Raw genomic sequence first — 24,165 nt, 5'->3', positions numbered from 1 at the left:
TTTAAAATCTCTTAAATTAATTAAAATATTTGCAATTTGGCCTTCAAAATGTTAATCACAGGTCTTATTTTTTTCTGTTTAATATCACATATTCTCATGTATGTAATTTTTTATTTTTTCCCGCAGGACTTTTGTGGTTGTGGCTAAAGGTAACTAGCTGCTAATATACCTCTGGTAGGTCGCAGACTAGCTAGCAAGTGTATATTAGCAACAATATTAACAAAATATCCCAATATTGCTAATATTGTTTGGATATATTAGCAACAAAGCTAGCTAGCGGGCTGGTTAGCTGAGCTGCGTCTATTAAGTGTAAAGGTTCAAAACCGTCTTGCGACAATATTCTTGCACTAAGCAAACATTCTGAGCATCTTACGACAACGCTGGCTAATGCTAGCATCTAGCATGTAGCTTCTAGCCGGCACAAAGCTAAAGGAATATTACTGCTTTTTCTTTTTAAAGAATTCCAGTATTTATTTACCTAAAATACTTAGCCTACTTAGATTTATAAAGCAGTTTTAAATAACTGGAGTTCTGACAAGCAAAGTTAATTGAGGAACCAAGTCCATCTGCCCATCCCATCTTACTACACAGTGAAAGGGAGGCGAAAAATGATCTGACAGAACGAGAGAGTTCTGTCAAAGATTTCAGCGTGACGTTTGCATCTGAAGTAAAGATGAATTTATTTGAAGTCTTTATATATTTTTACCAGGAGTGGTGCTAAATATAGAGTGTACCGAACATTACTGAGACAGGACAGGACAGTTTAACCTGACTCAACAGCAGGCTGCCTGATCGACTCAGCCAGTTTTGAGCTTCTTGGCTAAAGTTCGGGAAATGCCGAGCTCTGCCGAGGTTCATGTGCTCACACTCTGGACACCCTGTCCAAATCTCCCTGAGACAATGTGGGTGGATGGGACAGCTGCCTAGCACACTTTCTCAAACATTCTTATCCAAGTAGGAAGAAATTATTTCTGAGAAGAGACCGCAACTGTTGCCAGGTTCTTTTTTTCTTTTTCTCCCCCCACGTTTCCTTTGTATAAAAACAGGCGTGTTATGGATTCCACAGGTGGCCTCCACTCGCTCCCACGGCCCTCGGTCAAACCGGGGCAAACTTTTACTTTCGTTACTCCTGAAGTGAGTTTCATCTCTTCGTCAGGACCGGTTTGAATGTCTGTTTTAATATAATCTGTCTTCTGTGTATGATCTGATTCGTGCCAGTTGGCCTCTTTTCATTTTGGGGGGATTTTACACACAATGACTATATTATCAACAAGGAGATGCAGTTTCCTCTTTGCACTCCAGATTATCCAGAATCCTGGTTTCTTCTTATGTTCTCCTCAGTTCAGCCCAGAGGTCTCCCTATGTTGCCACTGCCAAATTGAAGGGAGTCTCTGTGTCGCATCCTATTTATTCCCCAGGGAAACAAAAGGTCAAAAAGTTAGTCATGCTAACCCTAAAGCCACATTAGTTCTGCTATTGCTAAAGCGCTAAACCTGGAAGCTAATGCTAAAGTGCCAACTTCAATTCACATTTTATCTGCCCTTGATAGGTTATATCTTTAATGCCTTTAGATATTGTATTTGTGTGTGTTTTATTTTATTTCTGTATACTTCTTTTTTGAAATAATGTTATTGGGAGGGAAAAAGAGAGAGAACAGTGATTCTTGAGAAGAGGGACAAAACAGGTCCTATGGATAAAGCATAAAATTTGAATAAAATATACACAAAATCTAATTTTTAAAAAAATATCTGACTAAACTAACCTGGGCCATGTCAGCACAACAATGTATGTTTTCCTGGTGTTTGCTGAATAGTTTTGATTTTAAACATTGTAGTAGGTGGATGGTGCCTTTACAATTCCTTGTCCTGGAGCAGAACTCAATACATTATAATAGTTTAAAACAAATAAAGGAATACTAAGATAATATATTATGACAATTAAGTATAAGTATTAAAATGAATAATTATAAAAGTATCAATAAATTGAATAAAAAATCATTTTTATATATTTTCCAACTCCATTAAATTTTGTCTCAAGTTTTTGTGAACACAGTCAGACATAAAAAGAATGTAAAAAAATCAGGCATTATTGGGGGCATCAGAACTTCTGAGGACCCCATGACGTCTTCCTTTCTCTTCCTTTGCTAAGAGGGCTGGGCAGCTCTGGTTAGCTTATGTTATTCTTTAGTTTTTTCTTCTGTTTTGTTCCTAAGCTGTTCGTCACAACCATGATGTGTCAACACCATAATTGACAATTTACAAAATTTTGATGAAATTTTGTTAAACAAATGCTTAATTTTAGTATATTGTAAAGATTTCATGGACCTGATGAGCTACAATATGGCCTCCTTCAGAGTCAACTCCGTCAGATTTTAACCGACAGTGTGACTCTTTCCCAGATAGTTTTGACAAATCTCACTTAAATGTGCAGTTAATTCATTTTAATGTATTTTACATAAATGACATTACTTCACATGTATCAAGTATTTCTTTTTACTCACTAGTTTGTCATAACCTTCAGTTCTGTGTCAACTCTGTCAGATGGACTTTATGTTGCTTTTTGTATTAAATAATATTTCTTCTGTTTCTTGAGAAGCATTTGTCTGAGAAAAAATATCAGTAATGGGGTCATTAAAACATAATGTTAGATTTATTTTTGTCAGAAGGTGCTGACAAAGTTCTTGGTCAGGTCCATTAAAAATTTAATTTTCAAAAAAAAATCTTGCAACTGGGAGCCTGCACCTTGGCCTCTTTACATTTTCAAAACATTATTTGTCACATTTGTATAGCTACATAAGCTTGAGGAATAATTAAAAAATTAGCTTTATTTTGTCCCACTTCTCAAGAATCACTGAGAATACGATAAAAGGAAACAGAATTGTAAAGAGTCATCATCCCCTTCAAAGTAAAAGCATGAAACAGGGGTCTCAAACTCCAGTCCTCGAGGGCCGCAGTCCTGCAACTTTTAGATGTGCCGCTGCTGCTTCACACCTGAACAGAATAATTAGGTCATTAAGGCTCTGGAGAACTGATCTACACAAGGAGGAGGTAATTAAGCCATTTCATTCCAGTGTTTTGTACCTGTGGCACATCTAAAAACTGCAGGACTGCGGCCCTCGAGGACTGGAGTTTCAGACCCCTGGAAGAGTGCTCAAACAGTTGATGAGCAAAACGTTAATGCAAATGTCAAACTTTATTCAACTGAAAGTTTTCAAAAATTAGCTCTTTGGAAATTTGTATTTAGAGGAAGTCAAGTGCGCTAAACTGTTTCAAAGTTAGCAAAAGCGCTAAGTGAAACATTAGCTCCACTGTTAGCGCATTAGCAGAAGTGTGCCCACCACTGTTTACTACGAATCAGAAATTCCTTGAAACTCCAACTACGCTGAAGAAGTAAAACACAGGATAGTGTGAAAAAAATTAAAAATTCCCAATATTTTTCACTATAACTATGCAAGAACCAAATTATTTTTCTACATTTTTCAGCTTGAGACCAAGTTAGTGCAATAAAAGATACATTTATTACAAACTTAATAACACATCTTTACAAAGGGCGCTAATGAATATGCCCAGCGGTCTAAATCAAATAACAGACCACTGTTTTAGTATTTTTTTTATTATTATTATTAATTTTGTGCCTCTATCTCACTCGCTCTACTTTCTAGCCAACACCCTCACCATGAGAACCTTTCTCATGAGAGGCCTCGGTACAAAGTTTATCACAGAGGCCACTCTCACACACACACACACACACACACACACACACACACACACACACACACACACACACACACACACACACACACACACACACACACACACACACACACACAGAGTACAGAAGGTCACATTTCTGATCAAATCGTCAGAGCCTCTGCTACGCGCCGCTTTGGAAAAAGTGAATTTGTGTCCGACCGATGGAGACGGAGAGAGAGACAAACACTGAACAAGAATCTGGTTTCTGGCTTCTGTGCTGTATATTCCAGTGGAGGTTGCACATTCCTAAGAAAAGAGCACATGACTATGGTGAGGTGTGTGTGTGCATGTGTGTGTGGGTGTGTGTAGGGGGGGATGATAGGAGAAACTATTGTTGAGCTAAATTGTAGCACATGGCTAACAGGCAATCTACATGTAATGTCTGCTTCCTCAGACAAAAGACCCAGCAGCCACAAACATGAGCTCAGGTTCTCCGTCTTCAGATCGTTCAGCAGCAGAAGGATAAACAGAGAGAGCTGAACGTTAATGTTCAGTGATAATCGTCACCAGAGTCGATCTGGGTCAACCAAGGCGCCCAGGAGGTTTAATATTGCACAGACTGCGGGTCCAGAGGGCTGCATGGGCTGGTGTTTAGGAACACCACCGCTGCTTTACTCCACAGGAAACAGGAAGTTGCAGAGGAAGAGACCCCCATCAAAGAGACCGAGAGGCAGCGGGGGCCGGGGGAATGCCACAACAAAACTCCTTAGACAAGCACCGAGTCTTTGACACACCGACTACTAATCTCCCCTACAGTTTATAATGAAATGTTGCCGCATTTAAACTCTTTTCGGTTCTTGGTGGTGACACCAAGAACGTGGTGCGCCGCCATGACGGTGGTGCTGCTGCGTTTACAGAAAGAATCACCTCTGCTAGTTTGTAGGGAACGATGAGCCTCTCGCCGACGGTCACCGTCTTCCTGGTCGTCAGGGCTTCAAGTAGCATTTCCTCTTTCACCTGGAAAACAAACAGTGATGAATAAAACAAGCCCCAACTTTAATGTGTTCTATTTGGATTTGATAAGACAGAAAATAAAGAAGCATGTAATTGTTCACCAATTACAGCTGTGAGTCTTTTGACTTTACTTTTATGTTTCTAAAAGCTTTGAATCAATACTGGCTGACATTGCTGCCCTGCCCTTAAGGAAATGAAAAGCATCCCTGAGCATCAATATTAGCATCTCTGTAAAGGATTCTAGACTGGGCTTTGACTGGTCCGTTCTATTGACGATGCTTTGATATAAACCAGATGTGGGCAACTTGGGATCCAGTGTCCTGCAGGATTTTAGACGTTTCCCTTCTTGAGTACCTGAAAACAGAGGCTGAATTCACACCGGTTCCGTTTAGTTTGCTCTAATCGATTTGCAGTTCGATTGCCTAGAAAGTCCGGTTTGTTTGGTGAGGTGTGAACGCGTAATCGAACTGATGTAGACCGAAACAAAGAACTCTGGATCCGCCGATGCCTATCTCTGCCCAGTTGAAGTGAACTCTGGTGCAGTTCGAATCCACGTGTGAACGGAAGCGGATCAGAATCCACTCCAGAAACAGGAAGTGGACTGCAGCGCAAGGCATTCTGGGTAAATACAACCAAACAAACGTGTGAGCTAGTGAGAGAAACGGGTCATGGTCATTTCCCAAAGGCAAAAGAGAAATCCAACAACCTCTGAAATCTGACGCTACTTCATTCTTGTTTACATTTTCTGAAGAAGGAAGTTGTGCTCAGCTTCTTCTTCAGAGGTTTTTGGGTCGTTTCTTTCAGTGGTTCTAGGTGCAGCGCCACCACAGGTGAAAGGGGGTGAACAGGTTTTTCAAAGGAATTGAATCATTTGACTCAGTGAAAGAGAACCACACCAGCTAACAATATAACAGATGTAACCGAGTTTACCGGACCATCAGGTGTGAAAACACCCAGATTCTCCCATCTGCAGCTCCTCCAGTGTGGTGAGTAGGCAACATAGCTAAATCGTGATTCTCTTTTAGCTTTAGGTTTTTATCGTGTCTCTATCATTGTGATTTTCACATGAAATGCCATCAAAGGCAGTTCTTTCCATATCCGTCACCATCGTGACCCTTAACGTCACGCTGAGGGTATTAAGGGTCACATTAACGACCCTCAACCCGAGCCACAGCGCTTCCATCTAATGCCGCTGACCGAGATTAGCCTGCTAGCGCTGCTCTGTGCGCACATAGGACAATTGAATGTGGCCTGTGGCGGACTGGGCCCAGACGACAGGGGCCACAGCGGGAGCAGCAGATGTCACCGCACACATCTCCTCTATCAGCAGGGATTATGGGAGAGAGACCAGCTGCTGCTGCTGCTGCTGCTCAGCCTCTGCGTGTTTGTGTGGACACATCTCTGATGTCTTCATGTAAGAGACGGAGTGTGTTGGCATTTTAGTTAACGCCATTAGGGGTCCATTTTGGTGAAGGGGTTTGATAGGGACAGAAGTGGGTTGAGGACACTGGAGGAGTGTATGTGGGTGCTGGTGTGTGTGTGTGGAGTGAGTAAATCACAGGGGGTGGTATAATCAGACTTCATTTCACACTGCCTGGTAATCCCTCAGCTAGGAGCAAAGCCTATTCTGCTTGCCGGTGATTGGTCTTTAGACGCTACGTTTCCGAGTTTTTGTTGCCTGGTAACAGGCTTAGCGTTCTGCCATCATCACCACCCTAATAGCTCAACACTCAGGAGTTTTACAAGCTCTGGTTTGGAGGTTTTGTTTCAAGTCTTTCCAAAGTCTTTTGAACTCCTTGAATCAAGAGCAACCCTATATCTCACGGATGCTACGTGTCACCAGTCTGGTTTTCACTCTGCACTGAAACCATTTTTGCCAATCACTCAACTTCAAACCTGTGATCTAGTTTGACAGCCATCCGTCGGCCCACACGAGCCACACTTCCTCTTCCAGATTTGCCTCCACAGGAAGCAGGAAGTCCAAGTCAACTCCATTTACCTCAGTTTTTTCTCTCCCAGAAAGAAAAAAAAGCCCCCTGGTTCACATCCGCTTGACACATTGAACCAAAACGGACGACTCGTGAGTTTTAAGTTGCAGAAAACAGCCACTTATCCCACCCGGTACCAGGCAAAACGCCCCAAAAATAAACCCATAATGTATCAATAGAACACCCTGCCTGTTCACAGACAATCTTTCTACTCTTATCCTGAATTAGAAGATGGGATTGCGCATTAAAAAAACCAACTAATTTTAATGTTGATTTCACTTTGTTGTGTTTCTAAGGGATAATTCTTGTTTTTCCACGTCAGTTCAAGTTATAATGGGGTTTTCTCAGGTCAGGTTTGGTTAACAGCTCGGAGCAATATGTGAAAAAAATCAAGATGCAACCAGTTCTTAAAGCTCAGGATACATGTAAAGTTGGCTTTGGTTGTGATTGAACAGAAAGGATTGTCGTACACCAATCAATCAGCCAGTGACTGAAACTTGACAAAATGCTGCTGTATTTCAGTCAAGCGTAGCAAAAATGGGGAAATTTCTGTTGTCATTCTAGTACAATGGACATGAATCATAGTTCAAAGAAAAATATTAGCTTTTGTTTTTACTTCTGATGTTTTTCTTCTTGTTTCACTAATAAATGTTTCTAGATAATTTAAATTTTTTTACTATAAGACAAAGGTCACCTGAGTGAAAAGAAAACGTAGTTTTCATTTATAAAAAAGGAAAAAGGAAATCCAAACCTAGTGGGCCCTTGCTGCAAAGGCAAACCCAATACCTGCAGTATCGGTTGACTGTAGTCAACAATTGTCTTAAAACATCCCTTCTGTAAAATACCTTACAAAACAAATTAAAAAGAAAGCCTCCCTCCTGACTCTGCGGCTTCATAATGCATCTGTGAGCGTCATATTCTCAACGGTTGCTCGAAGCGAGCTCCAAATGTCTCGAGGGGCACGGTGCGGGCTAACAGACGTCTAAATAAGCTGGAAATCAAAACCACCGGCCACTGATCATGTGGCCGACATGTGGCTCGGCTTACGTCAACGCCGCTCTGGATCTGTGGCGACGGAGAGAGAGGGCGGGGGGAGTCAGAGAGTCCAGTCTGGATGCTGGGACCCTGGCATGCTCTCCGCAGTCAAAACATCCCCGCGGCGATGTTGACAGGCAACGCTCGGCACGCTGCTTTGTTTGGGACTCGACGAGCGCATCCGGCCGGCGGCTGCAGTCGGCGTGTGTGCGTGCGCGGTCTGATCTCAGCGTCTCTGCAGCCCCACAAGCCACAGAGACGTGTAAACACTGCGCGGCCCGTCGGGCCGGGCCGGGGCGGGAGCTGTTTTTTCCGTCCTGCGGACAGATAACAGGTCTGCAGCAGACTAAACTCACACAGCAGACTGATTAGCTCGCAAAAAAACAAACAAAACAAAAAAACACGGTTGCTAAACTGAAACTCATCAGGTTTAGAAAAACAGCAGAGGGATGAAAGGAAGTGGATGAAACAAGCGGAGAGAAAGAGGAACAGAGCTGAGACTCTTTCAGGAGCAGCAGGACTGGCGCCTTTTAACGGCCGGAGCTGCTTTACATCTACAGCCTCGTTATGAGGCGAGAGGAAGAAAGGAACTTCACCTGAACTTTTGTTCTTAGAAAGAAAAATGGCGTCTGCTGAGGAAATGATGGCTGCACTTTTCCAGGAATAGAGGTTTAGAGCAGGACTTACACTGCTTGATGGTCATCACCTTACGCCTTACGACTACGGATCAACAAATTAAAATCTAGAAAGCGTTTCATGTTGTCACATTCAGAGCTTGGCGATCATTGTTCATTTTTGGTTACTTAAAGCCTTTTTTCCCGTTCTTCCCATAAGAACACCTCTTCTTTCTGCTAATATTAGGATTGTATCCTTGTAATTAAATAATAATAGTTGTAGCCTGGGCCTAATGCTCCATTGCACAACTAACAGAAAACAGTGACTGAAATAAAAGCCCCTTTTTGAAAATGTTTTCCTTCATTTATACTTTCTTTTTAGAACTCCCCCTCTAAAGCCTCCTTTACTCTGATACCCCTAAATAAAGTCACATGTAACCTGCATGCCTTCAGGAGTCACCTAATTAGAAATCCAACTGAGACTCTGCGGTATCACGTTCAAGAGGACGTTCTCTGACTGCTTCCTTTCAATCTCACTAATCTGAGATTGCAAATAAATAAATAGGCAAAAACAAAACAAAACAAATTCAGCCTCTCGATGTGCAAAGCAGGAAGAGAGAAACCACAAAAACACTTGCAGCTGTGAGAGCTACCAGGGTTGATTCTACAAACTAATAAATCAGATGGGGGAACGCGTACGCAAGGCACATTCTTCCTTATTCACTCGGTTTTTTTGTTTTTTTTAAACACCGTGTGTTAATTTCCTTCCAATTACGCACCGTGTCGGTTTATCACATAAAATCCCAATAAACCAGACTGGAGACGGTGGACAGAACGAGTTCAACCCTGTTGTAGACTTAAAGAGAAACAACCATCTTTTAGTAACCGATTATTCTATGGGTTATTCTGACGACATTCGGATAAACATTTTTTTTCACTTTTTGCTGATATTTTTTTATTAAACCACTTAAAGCTTTTTAGTACAATATTAGAAAAATGCATAGCTTCTTGGATAGTTTTGGTGTAATTAGTGTTGTTTTTTTTAGCAAACAAACTTTTTTCCAGACCAGTCGGTCTGAAAATTATGGACGATTAATCGTTTACAAAATTAGTTGATTAATTACGGTCAATCATTTCAACCCTATCTTAAAGTAATCTATAATCAGTTGCTCAAACATTGGCAAACCCCCCCCCCTTTAAAGCATGTTAGCAGCTGCTATCAGTGCCTGATGTTTTCAACAAGTGGAGTCAAAGATAAGCTTGATGTTCGCCTGCAGCACACTCAGAGAGGCTGTCTGAAAACAACATTTTGTGAAATCCCTGAATGTTTGGACGGCTCTCTGGGACCTGAAGCACCTCTTCATCTCTGCTCCCAACAAAAAAAAAAAAGAAAAAAACTCACACGGTCAGGTGGTAAAATCACATTCAAGCAGCGTTCAACAACTGCAGCAGAGCAGAGGTGACACGCTTTTAGATCAGACTTTATTTAAGCCAGCAGACGAGGTGGCAATTTTTTAGGGGCCACTAACAATTAATTTTTTATTTTTTTTTAATGAATGCATGTTTTCAAAACATTTTTCCTAATATTGAACTCATGGGCAGATATCAGGTGAGTTATATTAATATTTTGAGATCGTTATGAAGATTTTTTTTTTTCTTTCTTGATTTCTTTGGGCGATTTCTTTAGGAACATCAGAGTTAATGGCTAAAGGACATGTTAAACTTACCATGCATCAGTTCACATCTATTGATGTATACAACTACCTACTGATGTAATGTTATTTGCATTTGTAAGAGGATTTTACTTTAGTTTATAAAGCACCAAAACCGGCTCAAGCCCACATTCTTATAAATCCGGTTCTAGGTGTTACAGTAAACACAGCAGTGAGACAAATAAGTATCTTGTGCATCTAGAATGTTTCTGAAGCAGTGAATGTCCTAACATTATGTACTAAACCAAAACATTTCCAATCTGCGTTTTCTGACCTCCAGCAGCTCCGAGACGATGGGCAGACCCTCCGGATTACAGATGTCGATGGAGTCGTCCCTGTAGGTCTTCTTCTTGTAACGGATGTTCCCCAGGTGCAGGATGGCAGACAGCAGGGAGAAAATCCTGACAAGAAATACGCCTTTTTGTTATCGCTTGCAGATCGTTCCCAGCTCAGCAGATCTGTCCTGCTGAGTTAGCGACATAAGTCGAGGAGAGGCCGTAAATAAAGCAACACAGGCTGATAGAAACGTATGGGAGGGTTACGGGTTGATTTAATGTCCTAACGGGTCAGCGGGGGTCACGCCTCAGTCTTACTGTTTGCGGGTGGACGGTAGGAACCCGACCATCTCCATGGCCAGCTGCAGCCGCTCGAAGTCATGCTTCAGGTCTTCTCCCTCCACGGTGAAACAATCCTGCTGGTGTCGGGAGGAAACATGCGAAGACAAAAGAGCAGAAGAAGACAGAGATAGAAATCAGCACCCGCAGCATTTGGAAAAAAAAAAAAACAAAACAAAAAAAACTGGGTTGGGCATTTATTTTATTGTGTATCATTTATCGTGATAACAATTTTGATTTATCGTTAGGATGAATTCCAGTTAATGTTTAAATCCCTCAAAACTGTCTGTATTGTGGGGATTGTAAGATTTACTATTTTTTTCCAGTGTTTCTTCATGGAAAAAGTTTGAAAATATGATTAAAAATAGTCACTGTCTGCAGTTTAGTGATGCAACTCATGCTTCTTTATGTGAATGGTGACCTAGAGAAGCATATTACAAATGAATATGTTGTGGGGTAATGACTGCAGCGTCATGCAGTCACCAGCTGCGTTTCCATTACAAATGTGCACAAAACTTTGTCAGCATGGCGCTAATGTCGAAAAACACAATTTCACAATTACAGTGTTTCCATTAAATGAGAAGTGAGGTTGAAATCACATATGAACAAGTTATGGTGTCATCTTCCAACTACTTCTTGTTGTCTTCTTTGTCATTTCTGCCAGTAGTAACATCTGGTTGTTGATCGTAAAAACTTTATCAAAATTTTTTTCACAATCAGCAGTCAGTTGATCGACGTGCGCAGCCTGGACAGCAAACAGCTGAACCAGCATGTCACAATGTCAAGGAAAACATATCATTTCCAAAGTTCATCTCATCTGTAGAGCAGCAAGCCACAGCTGCACAGATGGGGGGGGGGAAACCCTGGATGGTGAACACGAGCGCATTCCTGGGCAATCACGAGACTCTGATATCATACAGTCTTTGTTACCAGGGTTGAGATGGAGGAGAGAAGACATCCGTCACATCCTGAACAATGTCTGAGGAGTCCACAGATTCAGGAAGTGTCCTCATGCAGCGTCTCCTCAGGCCCTCTGCTCGGTCAGCTTCTCCCTGCTCCCAATTGCGAGCCTCTCCGGGGCTGTAATTAGCACATACCACAGCGACCGGACGCCGACGGAAGATACAGGAACCTATAATCCACACTCTGGAACCCTCTTCCACACTTTACTCTCCAACGCTCCTCTCCCTCTCCTCCATTGTTTTTCTTTGTCCCACAACGACTGGAGGGTCTGGGGGGTGGGGAGGTTAGCTTCTCCGGTTAGCTTCTCCGGTTGCAACAAAAGGTCTGCGGAGGCTTCTGGCAAAACGGCAGGACCCGGGAAAGACGAGTTTTATAGCCGCCGCTGGTTGTTTTCGACCTCAAACACCCAGAATGGCACAATGTGATGCATTGATGGAAGTTGAGATAATAAATATCAGTTTTGGCAGCCTCAAGGGAATACTTTGGTTAAAACAAACATTTTAGCTATTTGGGGTTTAAAAAAAAAGGAGCGTACAGAACAGACAAGAGTCTTGTTTAAAGCAAAAATGTTATTGAGAAAGACTCCGTTATTTCTATTCATTATATCTAATTTAATGTCAGTAAAACAAGCATACATTGCTTTTTAACCGATCACAGTGATATGTCAGCATCAGATCTACATCTATAGAGTCTTGCAGCGGTATTCACACCCCTTGAACATTTTTTCAATATTCCATATCACAGACAAACGTAAATGTACTAGATTAGGATTTTATGTGGCAAAGCAATACAAAGGGAATGATTCATTGTGAAGTGGAAGAGAATTTAAATATGGTTTAATACATTTACAACAGCAACCAATTCCACCATTGTCGGCTGCCGGACAATGGTGGAATCCAGTTGCCGGATTGAAGTTTTTCGCCATTCATTTTTGTTTGGTGAACATCAGTAAACATCAAGTTTTCAGGTCTTGCCACGATGCCCAGTTGAAACAGGTCTGGACTTTGACTAGGGCATAGTAAAAGGTGAACACAATTTGATGCGAGGCAACGCATTGTAGCTTCTGGGCTATTCTTGTTGCTCTAACTAGCTGGCTGGTCGGCTTACGTAGACAGTCATGTCTTGGTTTGTCTGCAGTTGAGTCATATTCCTAAGTATCATTTTCCTTCCACTTCACTTTGTGTTGATCTATCTCAAGAAAACCCATTAATAAAAAACATTTAAGTTTGTTGTAACATAGCAAGAAAGTTAAAGGGATGTGACGATTTAGCCAGGCGGTGTAGGTGTCACAAATCATGACTCATCATCATTTGAGCTATAAAAACACCCAATCTGTTCTGAAGCAAATACAGCATGCCAACACATCGACCAGACATTTCACACCACCAAGTCAGAGACGGCCAAACAACCCCAGAGCTACCACAGCCACCAAACACCCGTCATCAAAAAGAAACATCCAAAATGTTTGGTCTTTGGGATCTTTGGGCGAAAACAGTTTTTTGTTTTTCATTCCCAAATGTTTATTTTCTATTTTTACTTCCAGATGTGTGGCATTTTTTGTGCTGATTGACTCTATGCTGTGCATTCAGCACACAATGACCAGTAGGAGAGGTCAGAGGTTAAACAGGCCTACAGAGGGAGTTGGTCAGATGATCAGACAGGTGGCCTAAGAGTCTGACAAACCTTCTATGTGGGTGTGTGGTAGGATCTGTGTGAATACAATGGCTTCATGTCCTTGAACAGTGGGGGACACAGACAGAATGAGGTCACTCAAAGGCCTGTATGAGAGCAAGAAGCAACAAACAGCGAGGGGGGTCGGTTGGGGAGAGATGGACAGACTCACTAAGACTGAGATACATGTTTTAAAGACATCACTTTGTTAAATAAGGTAGCTGCACAGCAAAAGGACTGTTCAAAAAACATTTCATTGGATTGAATAGCAAAAGACTTAAAAAGAAGTCAAACAAAACAAAAATCTCTTAAAAAGCAGCTATCTCTACAATTACTCCTACAACTACTTCAGTAACAACAGGCTGCAAAGACCTCTTAAGATTAGAAATATTGATGGAAAATTGTTCCTTCGCCTGCACACATAATTACGGACGTTGGTGTGGTATAACCCCTTCCCATTGGGAAGTGGCCTTTGCCTCTCGGCTACTGAAACTTGCTCTCAGAGCGTGGAATGTCACCTCTCTGGCAGGGAAGAAGGCTGAGCTGGTGTGTGAAGTTCAAATATAGTCTGACTCATCCTGACACGTGCATCTCCTCAAGAGCAGTTGGACACTCTTCCACTTTGGGGTTGCCCTAGCTGAGGGACAGTGGCATACTTATTGCCCCCATCTAGGCACCTGTACATTGGGGTTCACCCTGGTAAAAGAGGAGAGTTTGCTGGGCACTCCCATGTTCTGCTGGTTGGACTTCAACGCTCAATGACAGCGAGGTCTGGTGGGGCATCATTAGGTGTTGCCCCAGCAGACTGTCCATGGTGGAGAAGGTTTGCTGCTGGCCTCAAATCGGGACAGAACTGGGCAAAAATCCGGCAAGGCTCCGAAAAGATAAGATAAGATAGGATTTGCCAAGAGTTCCTCGAGGTTCTGGATGTAGTGAGGTCTGGGTAGTTCCCTGGAATCATACTCTAAAGCCTCAAAGGCAAGGTTCAATTAGGGGTTCTTGAGGAAAATCAGCCAGATATAGTCTAGACCAGGGGTGTCAAACTCCAGTCCTCAAGGGCCACTGCCCAGCAACTTTTAGATGTGCCTCTGCTGCACCACAGCTGAACAGAATAATTAGGTCATTAAGGCTTTGGAGAACTGATCTACACAAGGAGGAGGTAGTTAAGCCATTTTGTTCAGGTGTTTTGGACCTGTGGCACATCTAAAAAACTGCAGGACAGCGGCCCTTGAGGATTGGAGTTTGATGCCTGTGGTATAGACTCTGATTCAGGAGGAGTAGTATGTCTTTTGTCCTAGCTGTAGAACCCTGGGCCAGTGCTGTACCCTAAGAAAGGTCCTGGAGGATCCATGGGAGTTCGCCCAACCAGTTTGCGTCTATCTTGGGGATTCGAAAGCTTTCAGCCATGTCCTTTGGGAAGCCCACTGACTCCGCCAATATCATTGACTCGCAATGTTTCTAGTCGTAGCCAAGGTGTTGATGGGACCCGTTGCGGTGGCCTCAATCTTTTGCAGAAGATATGACTCTGTCAGATTAGTCAGATCTTGATCTCTGGCTTTCCCTAGAGCAGTTCTCAGAAAGAGTGTGAATCGGCCAGGATGAGAATCAGCACCTACAAGTCTGTGACCACGATCCTGAGGTGGAAAAAGGCAGAGTGCCTCCTCCGAATAAGGGAAGAAACGGTGCTGGAGAACGATAGGTGGAGAGGTGCCAGCAGTACACAGCAGTTTTAAAGCTTGATCCTGCATTTTCTGGTGACACTAAATTACAACACCAGTTACAAGCTCATATTTAAATGTCAGAAAGCTTTCCACGGAGCCATGTAAATGGGATGTTTTTATGTGTTAAGAAGGATAATAGTTTGGATAGTTGCTCAATTATCTTGATACTTTGAGTTAAATCCACTCTGCTCTTCACTGAACTCCCACATTCAGACATTAAGTCCCTTTATAAGAGAAATTATCACTATAAAACTCGAGGTGTTTATGGTAACAGTCTATTCGCATAAACGCAGCATTGTTTAACACTACTCTGCCACAAAACAAGAAATGTTCGATTCAAACGGAAAAACACTTCCACAGAAATTACTCGAACCGCTCTTGCAGCAAAAACTGGCTGAGTGTGTTCCAAACGTTTCTCATTGTGCCAATAAACTGCTGAATTTCCTCCTTCCAGCTTCGGCTGCGAGGTGGAGAATGTTCCGCGGGAGGTACCGACAAACACAAATGGCTGTTTTGCTGCAGGAAATGTTACGACGCACTCCAACTTCTGCAGCTTGTTTCATTTTGAGCTGACGACTGCTTTCCTGGAGGCCCACTTTAAAGAGAATTTCATTCTCTCTTTCATTCTCTTCTTAAGGAGAATTTCATTCTCTTTAAAGTGAGAGAGAATGAAATTCTCTCACTTTTCTCACTTTTTATTCTCTTTAAACAAAAACAAAGAAGCAATATTATAGCCATCATTTTATTATTAAGCTCATATTTATTTACTGCTGATTGATTTACGTTATTCTTCTTGGGAACGGGTAAGAGCCTCGGATAAAAGAGAAGTTAAGAAAAAAAGAAAGAAAAACAGTGCGCACAATGCCAAGGTCAAGAATAAAATGTGGTGAAATTGGGAGTCGTATTTGTTCGGACCAATTCTCATGGCTCGTGTGTTTGCTCAACAGCACAGTCGGAGGAACATAATCTCCCATTAGGCGATACCAAATCCCTTAAACACACACAACAAATCCCGCTGACCAAACATTACACACTTCATCTTAAGGCTCGCAGGACAGTGGCGGAGAGCAGCAAATCGGCGAACACACACCCACACACACACACACGCACACACACACACACAGAGAATGGACCCAGACCACACACTTTGTAGGGAAGTTTCCGGACGTGGAGCCGGTAGATCAATCATGTTGAGATGGTGATGTCCTCCAATCAGAACACATGTCACCTTTAGATCCTCGTCTAAATATTAGCAAAACGTTGTAATTCTAGAGAGTTTTTATTATAATACAGAGTCTTGTTCTTGTCTTTTCTTTGTTTACTTGGTACAGAACCACTTCCCTCAATGGTTTTCCTTTAAAAAGTCTGTTGTTGCTTTGAGAGGGCAACAAAGATCACTATTTGTGTTTTTTTTTTAAATTCGTGCCAAGTGTTAAAGTTGAGTGTCAGACACCAAGCAATCCTTTAATCGTAGTGACATCCTGAAGCTTCCCTACAAAGATGGCCGTTTCCGGCTTTGGTGTCATCATCGTCAACCAGCAGCGAATCATCCAAAAGCTTTGTTTGAAGGGATTCCTTTTCATTTACACTTTATTTCACTAACTGTAGAGATGCACCGTGAAATCAGAAGATCATCAGCATTAACAGCCCGGAAATACAAAAAATATATATTTTAAAAGTAACAAAAAAACTTTCCGATCAGTCAAGGCAGGACGAGGCTAATTTCTGGAAAGCGCATTTTCCGCAGTTAGGCAATTCTAAGCACTTTGCAGGATTAGAAGGAAAATAAAACTAAATCATTACATTGCAGTGGCAAAGTAAAGGAAAACGATGACAGTTTGGCACTTTATAGCGTTCCAATTGTTAAAGGAACTCAGTGTTTCAGCCATTTTGCAGTTTTTTGGAAGTTTGCTCCAGATTAGAGGAGCATAAAAACTGAATGCTGGTTCTCCATGTGTGGTTCTGGTTCTGGGGATTCCGAGAAGAGTCGGAACCAGAAGACCTGAGCGGTCTGGAAGGTTGATACGACGACAACAGGTCTTGCATATCATAAATCAGCCCCAAATTCGGATCGGTGCATCTCTAAGTAACAGGGACACAGACGTTTCGTCGTGTTCCCATAGATCTACCAAAACGGTGACATTACAAGGTATCCTTTCAAACATCTTACAGCACATTTAACAGAGCCAAGGCCAGGCTGCTTCTAACTTCGGTCCGGTTCGCTGAAAGCAGGCGGGGTGTGGGCAGCCAGGAGAGACAACAAGACCAGGACTGGCACCAAAAACCCCACTGAAGCATGACACACCCATAAACACAGACGTACACAAACAAGTTGGCGCGATACTGACCAGCTCAGACTCATAGAAATTGTCCCAGTGGAGTTTGTGTGGTCTCTTTGTCATCTGGAAGCAAGGCAAAGTGGATTAAAACAAAAGCAAAAAAAAACAAAAAAACGAGAAAGAAACACCAACAACTCCTGCAAAACTGTTTTGTTGTAGGGAAAGTTTTTAAATTTTGTGTGAATTAGAGAAGTGACCGGACGTCTCGGAGGGACAGACGAAGACCAGAGCAGCGGTGATCACATCAGGACTGATGGAGATGGACACGGTGTCAAAGAGGCGGACGTTTTCCGACACCCGGCGAGGTGCACAAACTCAGACGGGTTTATAAACACTCATCACCGACATGGATGTTGTAGGGAGTTTCAAAATCTGAAGTCAAAATCTGAGACTCACCAGAGCAGCCGGTAGCTCTGGAGCGCATAAAGTTTACAATATAAAAATGTTAAAAATGTGCTAGTGTTGCATCAACGTGGCTCTACCAGTTTGTTCAAGTCCAATACTGTACAATAACACAGATCAATTACCAACAAAGCTGCTCTAAATCACATTTTTCCAGATTTTCTGCTGCTTCTGTTGCCGAAAACCAGCCACATTTTAATAATCAGCTGCTTTTTAAGACAAAGTCTTTATTTATTTATCTAATTTTTTTCCCTCCTTTCCTTCTTTTTGCAAACACATCAGTTTACAAATATCAAAGGCAAGCTTCGGTGTGGTCACTTTGGCTACATTTACATGTTATCTGGTCAGCGTCAGAAGAGGCATAACGCCTTAAAGACTTTCTCTAGTCCTACTTTTAAAAGGAAAAGAAAAACAGTCCCGCTAAGTTCAAACATCACAGAAACAAATAACTCTAGTCAGGAATGAGCTCGCGTGAAGGATGCACCGAGGAATTATGTGGCATGGAAGGATCCTGGAAGTTCAGTCTTTACTCCCGCTGCCGTTACTCAGCAGGGGTTTCCTCTGACAACACTCTTCGGTGTTAGCGCTGTGACTGATTGAGAAATCTCAAAGCTAGTTATTTTCAGTAGCAAAGAAGTCAGCAGAAGCAGGAAATGTGCAAGAAGCTTTTAAAAAGTCAACTCTGTCTTTGTTAGAGACAAATGTCTCTCTTCTCCTTCAAGCTGCTACTTTGAAACGGAGGATAAAACTCGAGCAAATATCAGGAGAGGAGCCAGTTATAGAAAAATGGCTCCTTTGTGTCTTTTTGGGAGATTCCTATTACATTCTGTTGGATTAGAAATAATTTCAGACCTTTCCCCACAGTAAAGGTAAAGATTAGTTAGCTACATGTTGAATGTCAGCTAGTTAACTAGTAAATCTGCACCTTTATTTTTGAACACAGTATTCATAAAAAGCTGTTAAAATCGCTAATGTCATCTCGGTTGTTAAACACAAAGCATTGAGAGGTGGTTGCTTTAAAACACAAGTCAAGGATTTATCACAAAAACGGCGGCGCAATAGGCGGCCGGTTCAGATTACAACCAGATTATTATTATTAATTATTTGTATTTGACTCCATTTAATCTGGCGGTGAGGAGGGAAAGCACTGTGTGAATAATGTAATCGTGAAACCATGGTGACTTCTGGCGCGCTCGACACACAACCAAATAGGCACCAGACCGACTTTCACAGTTTTGCAGTTGCCATGGAAACAGGGCTGCATGTAGGCATAGAGGAAAGGGTGGAGGGGGTGGGGGTTGTTGCAGGGATTAAAGGAGAACTGAGAGGGACAAAATGATTTTTTTATTTTTTCAAAGAAGTGGAGGGACGAAAGATGGAAAAAAAAAAGGTTTTATTTCTCTGTTGCCGCCGTGGTAAATTGCAGTTCTGTAAGGAAAAGGGAGCTGCCAGCACACACAGATGTACTGGAAAAAGATGCACACATTATGTAGGCTTCTGGCATATGTAAACACACACACACACACACACGCCCACAGAAATATGAACACACAAACAGACTTCTGGAACCAGGACTTGTGAGCGATGAGACGTGCTCCAGTTTTGATAAATGAGTAAACAGGAGCCAGCAGAGAGACCGTCTGTTTCATTTTCTGCATTTTCATCACTTGTACAAATCAAGATCCATTAATATGGAAATCTGGTGATTTTTTTGTTTGTTTGTTTGTTTCTGTACATGTGTGTGTGTGTGTGCGTCTGCGTGGATGTGTGTGAGTTTGCTGACCTGGTTAAGGTAGTGGTACTCCTCTGGTTTGAGCAGGTGGAAAGCCTTCCTCTCTTCCTCACTGGCTCCAGCCAGCAGGTAGTAAAACACGTGGTAGTTCCTGCAGACACACACACACCCCCCCCACACACACACACACACGCACGTGTTACATCAAATGACATCTTCTGCTTTTGATCTTTGGAATAATTAGAAAAACCAGGCGAAATACGCCATTGTTCACTTTGAAACAAAAAGTGCAACACATCATGTGTATCAGTTAGACTTTTTGACATCGCTGCCTCACATTTCAAGTGAAACAAGGCGCTGCAGAGCGTCCGGGTCGGAAGCAGCGACTTGTGATTATCCAGGACGACGTGCAGTGAAAAACTATTTTATTCCATCTGGAAATGAACTTCAAGTCTTTGCTTCAAGCTAATAAACATCCTTTACACCCGACCCGTTAGAAATACGTACAATATTTGACCTACAAATATGTTAGTTTGCTAACTGTGCTAACAGGTTAGCCAAGTTAGCTGGTCAGATAGGCTAACTGTGCTAACAGGTTAGCCAAGTTTGCTGGTCAGATAGGCTAACTGTGCTAAGTTAGCCTTAGCATAACAAGATTTAGATGCCCAACATTTAAATCCTGCTTCATTGCAGAGCTGTGTAACGATCCACAGAGACAGACAGCTCTGTTTTTATTTGAAGTAATCGTTTTGTTTTTACACAGAAGTGTTTATAGCTCTATGGAAGAAATCGGATTTGTTGCAACTTTACAAAATTGGTATGTTGGAATCGGCCACGCCGGTGCACCTTTATTTTTGACACAGTTATTTATAAAAACACTTTTCACATTCTGGTGGAGAATTCAACACAACAAGAAATTGTTGCTTTTAGCTACAAGTCCAGTCCATTATCAGCGAATTCACATGCTCACAAAAATGGCGGCGCAATAGGCGGTTTGGTCACATTGCAAATAGATTTCTGTCTTTATAAATACTAAGAAGTTCCACATTATTTAGGTATAAAATGACAGACGAGATGCTCTGGTTCTCTCTGAGGGATTTTTGAAAGATCGTGCTAACAGCAGTGGGATAATAACATACACATGACGTTTATATCTGTAATTGCTGAAGCTGTTCCTTCGTGGAGATTGGCAAGTGTGGCAAAAAAATAAAAAAATTCAAGGGGAAAACACTTTGTAGTCATAAATTCATTCTCTGCAGCCAGTTTATCCTGACTTTATTAATAATACTCCAGAAGGGAAAACCTACAAAGTATGCCGACTGCGGACAGAACCTTCATTTTCCAGTGTGATGATGTACTTGACCCAGTTTCTGACGGCAGCTTAGCCTTCGCCCTGATCATGTCTTCCCCAGTATTTGTTCTTTCCATACACTGGGGGTCACTCAGAGGCAATGTGCCAAAGACTTAAGATTTAAGACAGTTTGCAGTTTATCATCCCATCGCTCGATCCCCTCCCGACCCGTGTGCGAGGTCCCGTCTCCCGTTTCCACCCTATCAATATGGCTACCACGGCCTGTCGTCGAGGTGAAACAGAAACCCTTCACTCGGTTGGGGTTAGAGTTATTTGTTGACCTGTGGTAAAACATGGACACACAGCTAGATTCCCCAAAGACGGCTTACTTTCATTGTGATTTCTGGACAGCTGAGGGTGACACGGAGGTTATGTCATCGTGTTACCTGGAGGAAAAACGACTTCAGGGACGCGAACACAGGTGGTGCTCAGAGCGCCGGAGCTGATTTAGCCAGAGACAAGCTTATGTTTGAGTGCGTCCAAAGTAAGTGGAAAACTGTTCAAAGTTATGTCACTTCAGCTAACCTGGAGATTTATCAAAAACACTTTTTTTATTTTTTTCTGCTTTAAAAGCGTCTTTTAAAGCGTACTTACAGTTTTTAGAAACAAAGTTAAAGATTTTCACGAAAACTATCCAATTTGTTTCCCATTTGTTTACAATAAGTAATATATAATCTTCTTCTATTGAATGTCAATGAGGTTAATGTCGACAATCACCACCTGCTGGCGCCAGATGGGTATTGCAATCCCGGAAACCACAGAGTCACAGATTTGTAAAATAAATACAAACAATTATAAGAGAAAATCAGTTTCTGATTTGATTTTGTGCACAGACACAACTTGGTGCCTGATCATTTCAAAAACATATCAGTTTTAGTCTTCACCCTGATGAAAAAGACGAGGGGCGTTGAATTCGCTCACCTCTCGTTGTGCTCCTGGTACACCAGGCGGGATTTCTCCAGCAGATATTTCTCCACATAAGCTCTGAAAAAAACAAAAACAGAAAAAACCCCAGATACAATTAACAGAGTCTGGATAAATTAGATTATGTGATAAAATTGCTGATTATCTGATTAGAAATCAAGCTGAAAATAAAAGAACGGATTGTACTGTGTAGATTTTTTACACACCGGTGAATTTTGATGCCTGTTAGCCTTAGACTTCTTCTACTGTCTTTGAATAAAGACACGACAGTGAAATTAGTAATAAAATGTCATCGCTTCGCCACCGGTGCTCCGTCGAGGCTCGTTTCAATCTTCTCAGATTAAAAATATCTTTTGAAAATAATCTCTAAGCATGCTAAACCCAAATTTTAATAAAATTGTGCACTGCTTTATGTTGGTCGATCACAAAAATCCCAATAAAATACATGGAAGTTTTTGTGTTTTCCTTCCACTCTTACCCTCTGACGGTGCCGCTCTCCTGGTAGTTGACCTGGATGAATTTCCCGAAGCGGCTGGAGTTGTTGTTGTGCGCCGTCTTGGCGTTCCCAAAAGCCTGTGGAGGAAATAAAACATTGGGTTTTTAAAAAAAAATGTGCTCAAGTGACACAGGTAAAGAATCCCAGCACGGCTCTGTCTTCATTCAACCAACACAAGAAACCAGAGAAATGATCTTTAAACCGTAATATTCAGACGTCAGGAACAGTGAATATTTATGTGATAAATGAGAGAAAGGCTACCAATCATTACACTCTATCAGAGGTCAGGAGGTGCAGGAAAGGGTCTGGAGACACACACACACACACACGCACACACACACACACACACACACACACACCCACACACCCCCCCCCACACACACACACACACACACGCACACACACACACTTTGAGCTGCCAAATTCCTGCGAAGGCAAACGGAGTGCAGCTGAAAACAGACACAGGCGTTGCTCATGGTGGGCATTTCTGCTGCGACGCAGACCAACGGAGAGAGCCCATCATTAGGGGCCCCTGGGGGACTCATTCGTATTCTCGTTAGCAGAGCGATGGGGCCCGCTGGGGTGAGAGACGACAACGAGAAGAAAGAGAAACGAGGCGAGGGGAAAACAGTATCTGTTGGGTATAAAAGCTTTGAACAAAACAGCAGAAGGAAGGAAATCAGGGCAGGAATGGAGCTGGAAAACAAAGAGATTTAATAGACAAACGGAAAATATAAAGAGAAGACAGTCAGAAGAAAAAGAACGGGGGGAGGAATAAAAAAAAAAAAGTTAAGAAGAGAACCAGAAAAGGCACAACTTTAATAGGAATACAAGCGTTTTGGCATCAAAGATGATATAAACCTGGCCTTCTGCCTAAATAACAAGCAGCAGAAACACAGAGAGGCTGGAACAACTCGGTTAATGAAAGGAAAACCTGCCGCTGAATCCAGCTTTGATCTGATTCATTACCAAGGGAAAATAATAATAAAACCCTGGAGAACACCAGCAGAACCTGACACACATTCAGGTCAACAAAACAGGTGACAGAAACCAAGGAAATTGTGAGGACCACGCATGTTCTGTTTCTAATCAAGTTTTTTCTTTTTGTTATTATTTTTCTTACTACTTTATTATTTCTTACATTGTTATGTATTTTTATTGATTTGGTATACTTTTTGTATTTCTTGTGTCATTTATGATATTGGTTTAATTTGTTTGCTGTGTGCAGGAAGGATCTCCTGTAGCAGACTGTATCACAGCAAATTTGAAGAAGCCTCTGACCGAAGACGGTCTCATGACGAGGATGCTGAATGTTTTCCATAGCTTTCTTGATTTTATGTAAAATCTTTCTAAATATCTTTTTTTTAAAGCAATCTTATCGCAAATTTTGTAAAAAAAAAAATTATGACATTGTGAAAATTCGTTTCTCTCTTCTTTTTTTTAATCTGAATATCTGTGGTCAAGCTGACCTGAGATCGACAAACTCAAACACAAACATGGGATCAAAAAGAGCAACCAAGGTGGAGCAAAGATCCAAAATGAAAAGCCAAACTCAATCACCTCTGGATGCAGGAGCCCCTCTGTGGCTAAATATCTCCATTTTTAGTTTCGGGGAAAATCCATTTCCTGAATTCATCAAACCACCGCCGGCTCGGTGTGTGAGCCCCTAAGTAAAAACACGGACCTTAAAGAAACGCGGCCCATCGCACACGTGCGCCGCTGTAGCAGTGGGTCTGTGTGCATTCTCTGCGAGTGGGAAGGAGATTAATGAGGAGGGCGGCAGAGCCTGGATGATTTAGAGTGGAGCTCTGCTTCATGGTCAACACTTGCTGTGACCACAGCGCAGGAAAACACACAATGTGTGTAGGCTCAGGGTGAGGAGCATCCCGGGAGCATT

General features: G+C 42.0%; 1 protein-coding gene across 14 annotated transcripts in view; it reads right to left on the bottom strand.

The window, feature by feature from the left end:
- Positions 1 to 24,165, bottom strand: part of LOC102225303 (unconventional myosin-IXa-like) — a 140,672-nt gene that overhangs the window by 45,819 nt on the left and 70,688 nt on the right. For 9 of the 14 annotated variants that reach the window (XM_014473007.2, XM_023346108.1, XM_023346102.1 and 6 more), the window contains exons 3-9: positions 22,251 to 22,345; positions 21,770 to 21,832; positions 19,549 to 19,648; positions 17,373 to 17,426; positions 10,649 to 10,749; positions 10,330 to 10,456; positions 4,620 to 4,709 (exon numbers count right to left, since the gene is read on the bottom strand). In XM_014473007.2, the coding sequence (XP_014328493.1) occupies positions 4,620 to 4,709; positions 10,330 to 10,456; positions 10,649 to 10,749; positions 17,373 to 17,426; positions 19,549 to 19,648; positions 21,770 to 21,832; positions 22,251 to 22,345 (630 nt within the window). The remainder of the gene's footprint in view (positions 1 to 4,619; positions 4,710 to 10,329; positions 10,457 to 10,648; positions 10,750 to 17,372; positions 17,427 to 19,548; positions 19,649 to 21,769; positions 21,833 to 22,250; positions 22,346 to 24,165) is intronic. The other 5 variants (XM_023346096.1, XM_023346150.1, XM_023346159.1 and 2 more) reach the window with 3 other exon arrangements.

Source organism: Xiphophorus maculatus, chromosome 2 (genome assembly GCF_002775205.1).
Source record: "Xiphophorus maculatus strain JP 163 A chromosome 2, X_maculatus-5.0-male, whole genome shotgun sequence".
Lineage (NCBI taxonomy): Eukaryota > Metazoa > Chordata > Actinopteri > Cyprinodontiformes > Poeciliidae > Xiphophorus > Xiphophorus maculatus.
The sequence above is the reverse complement of the archived record's forward strand: the minus strand, read 5'-3'. Positions and strand labels throughout refer to the sequence as shown.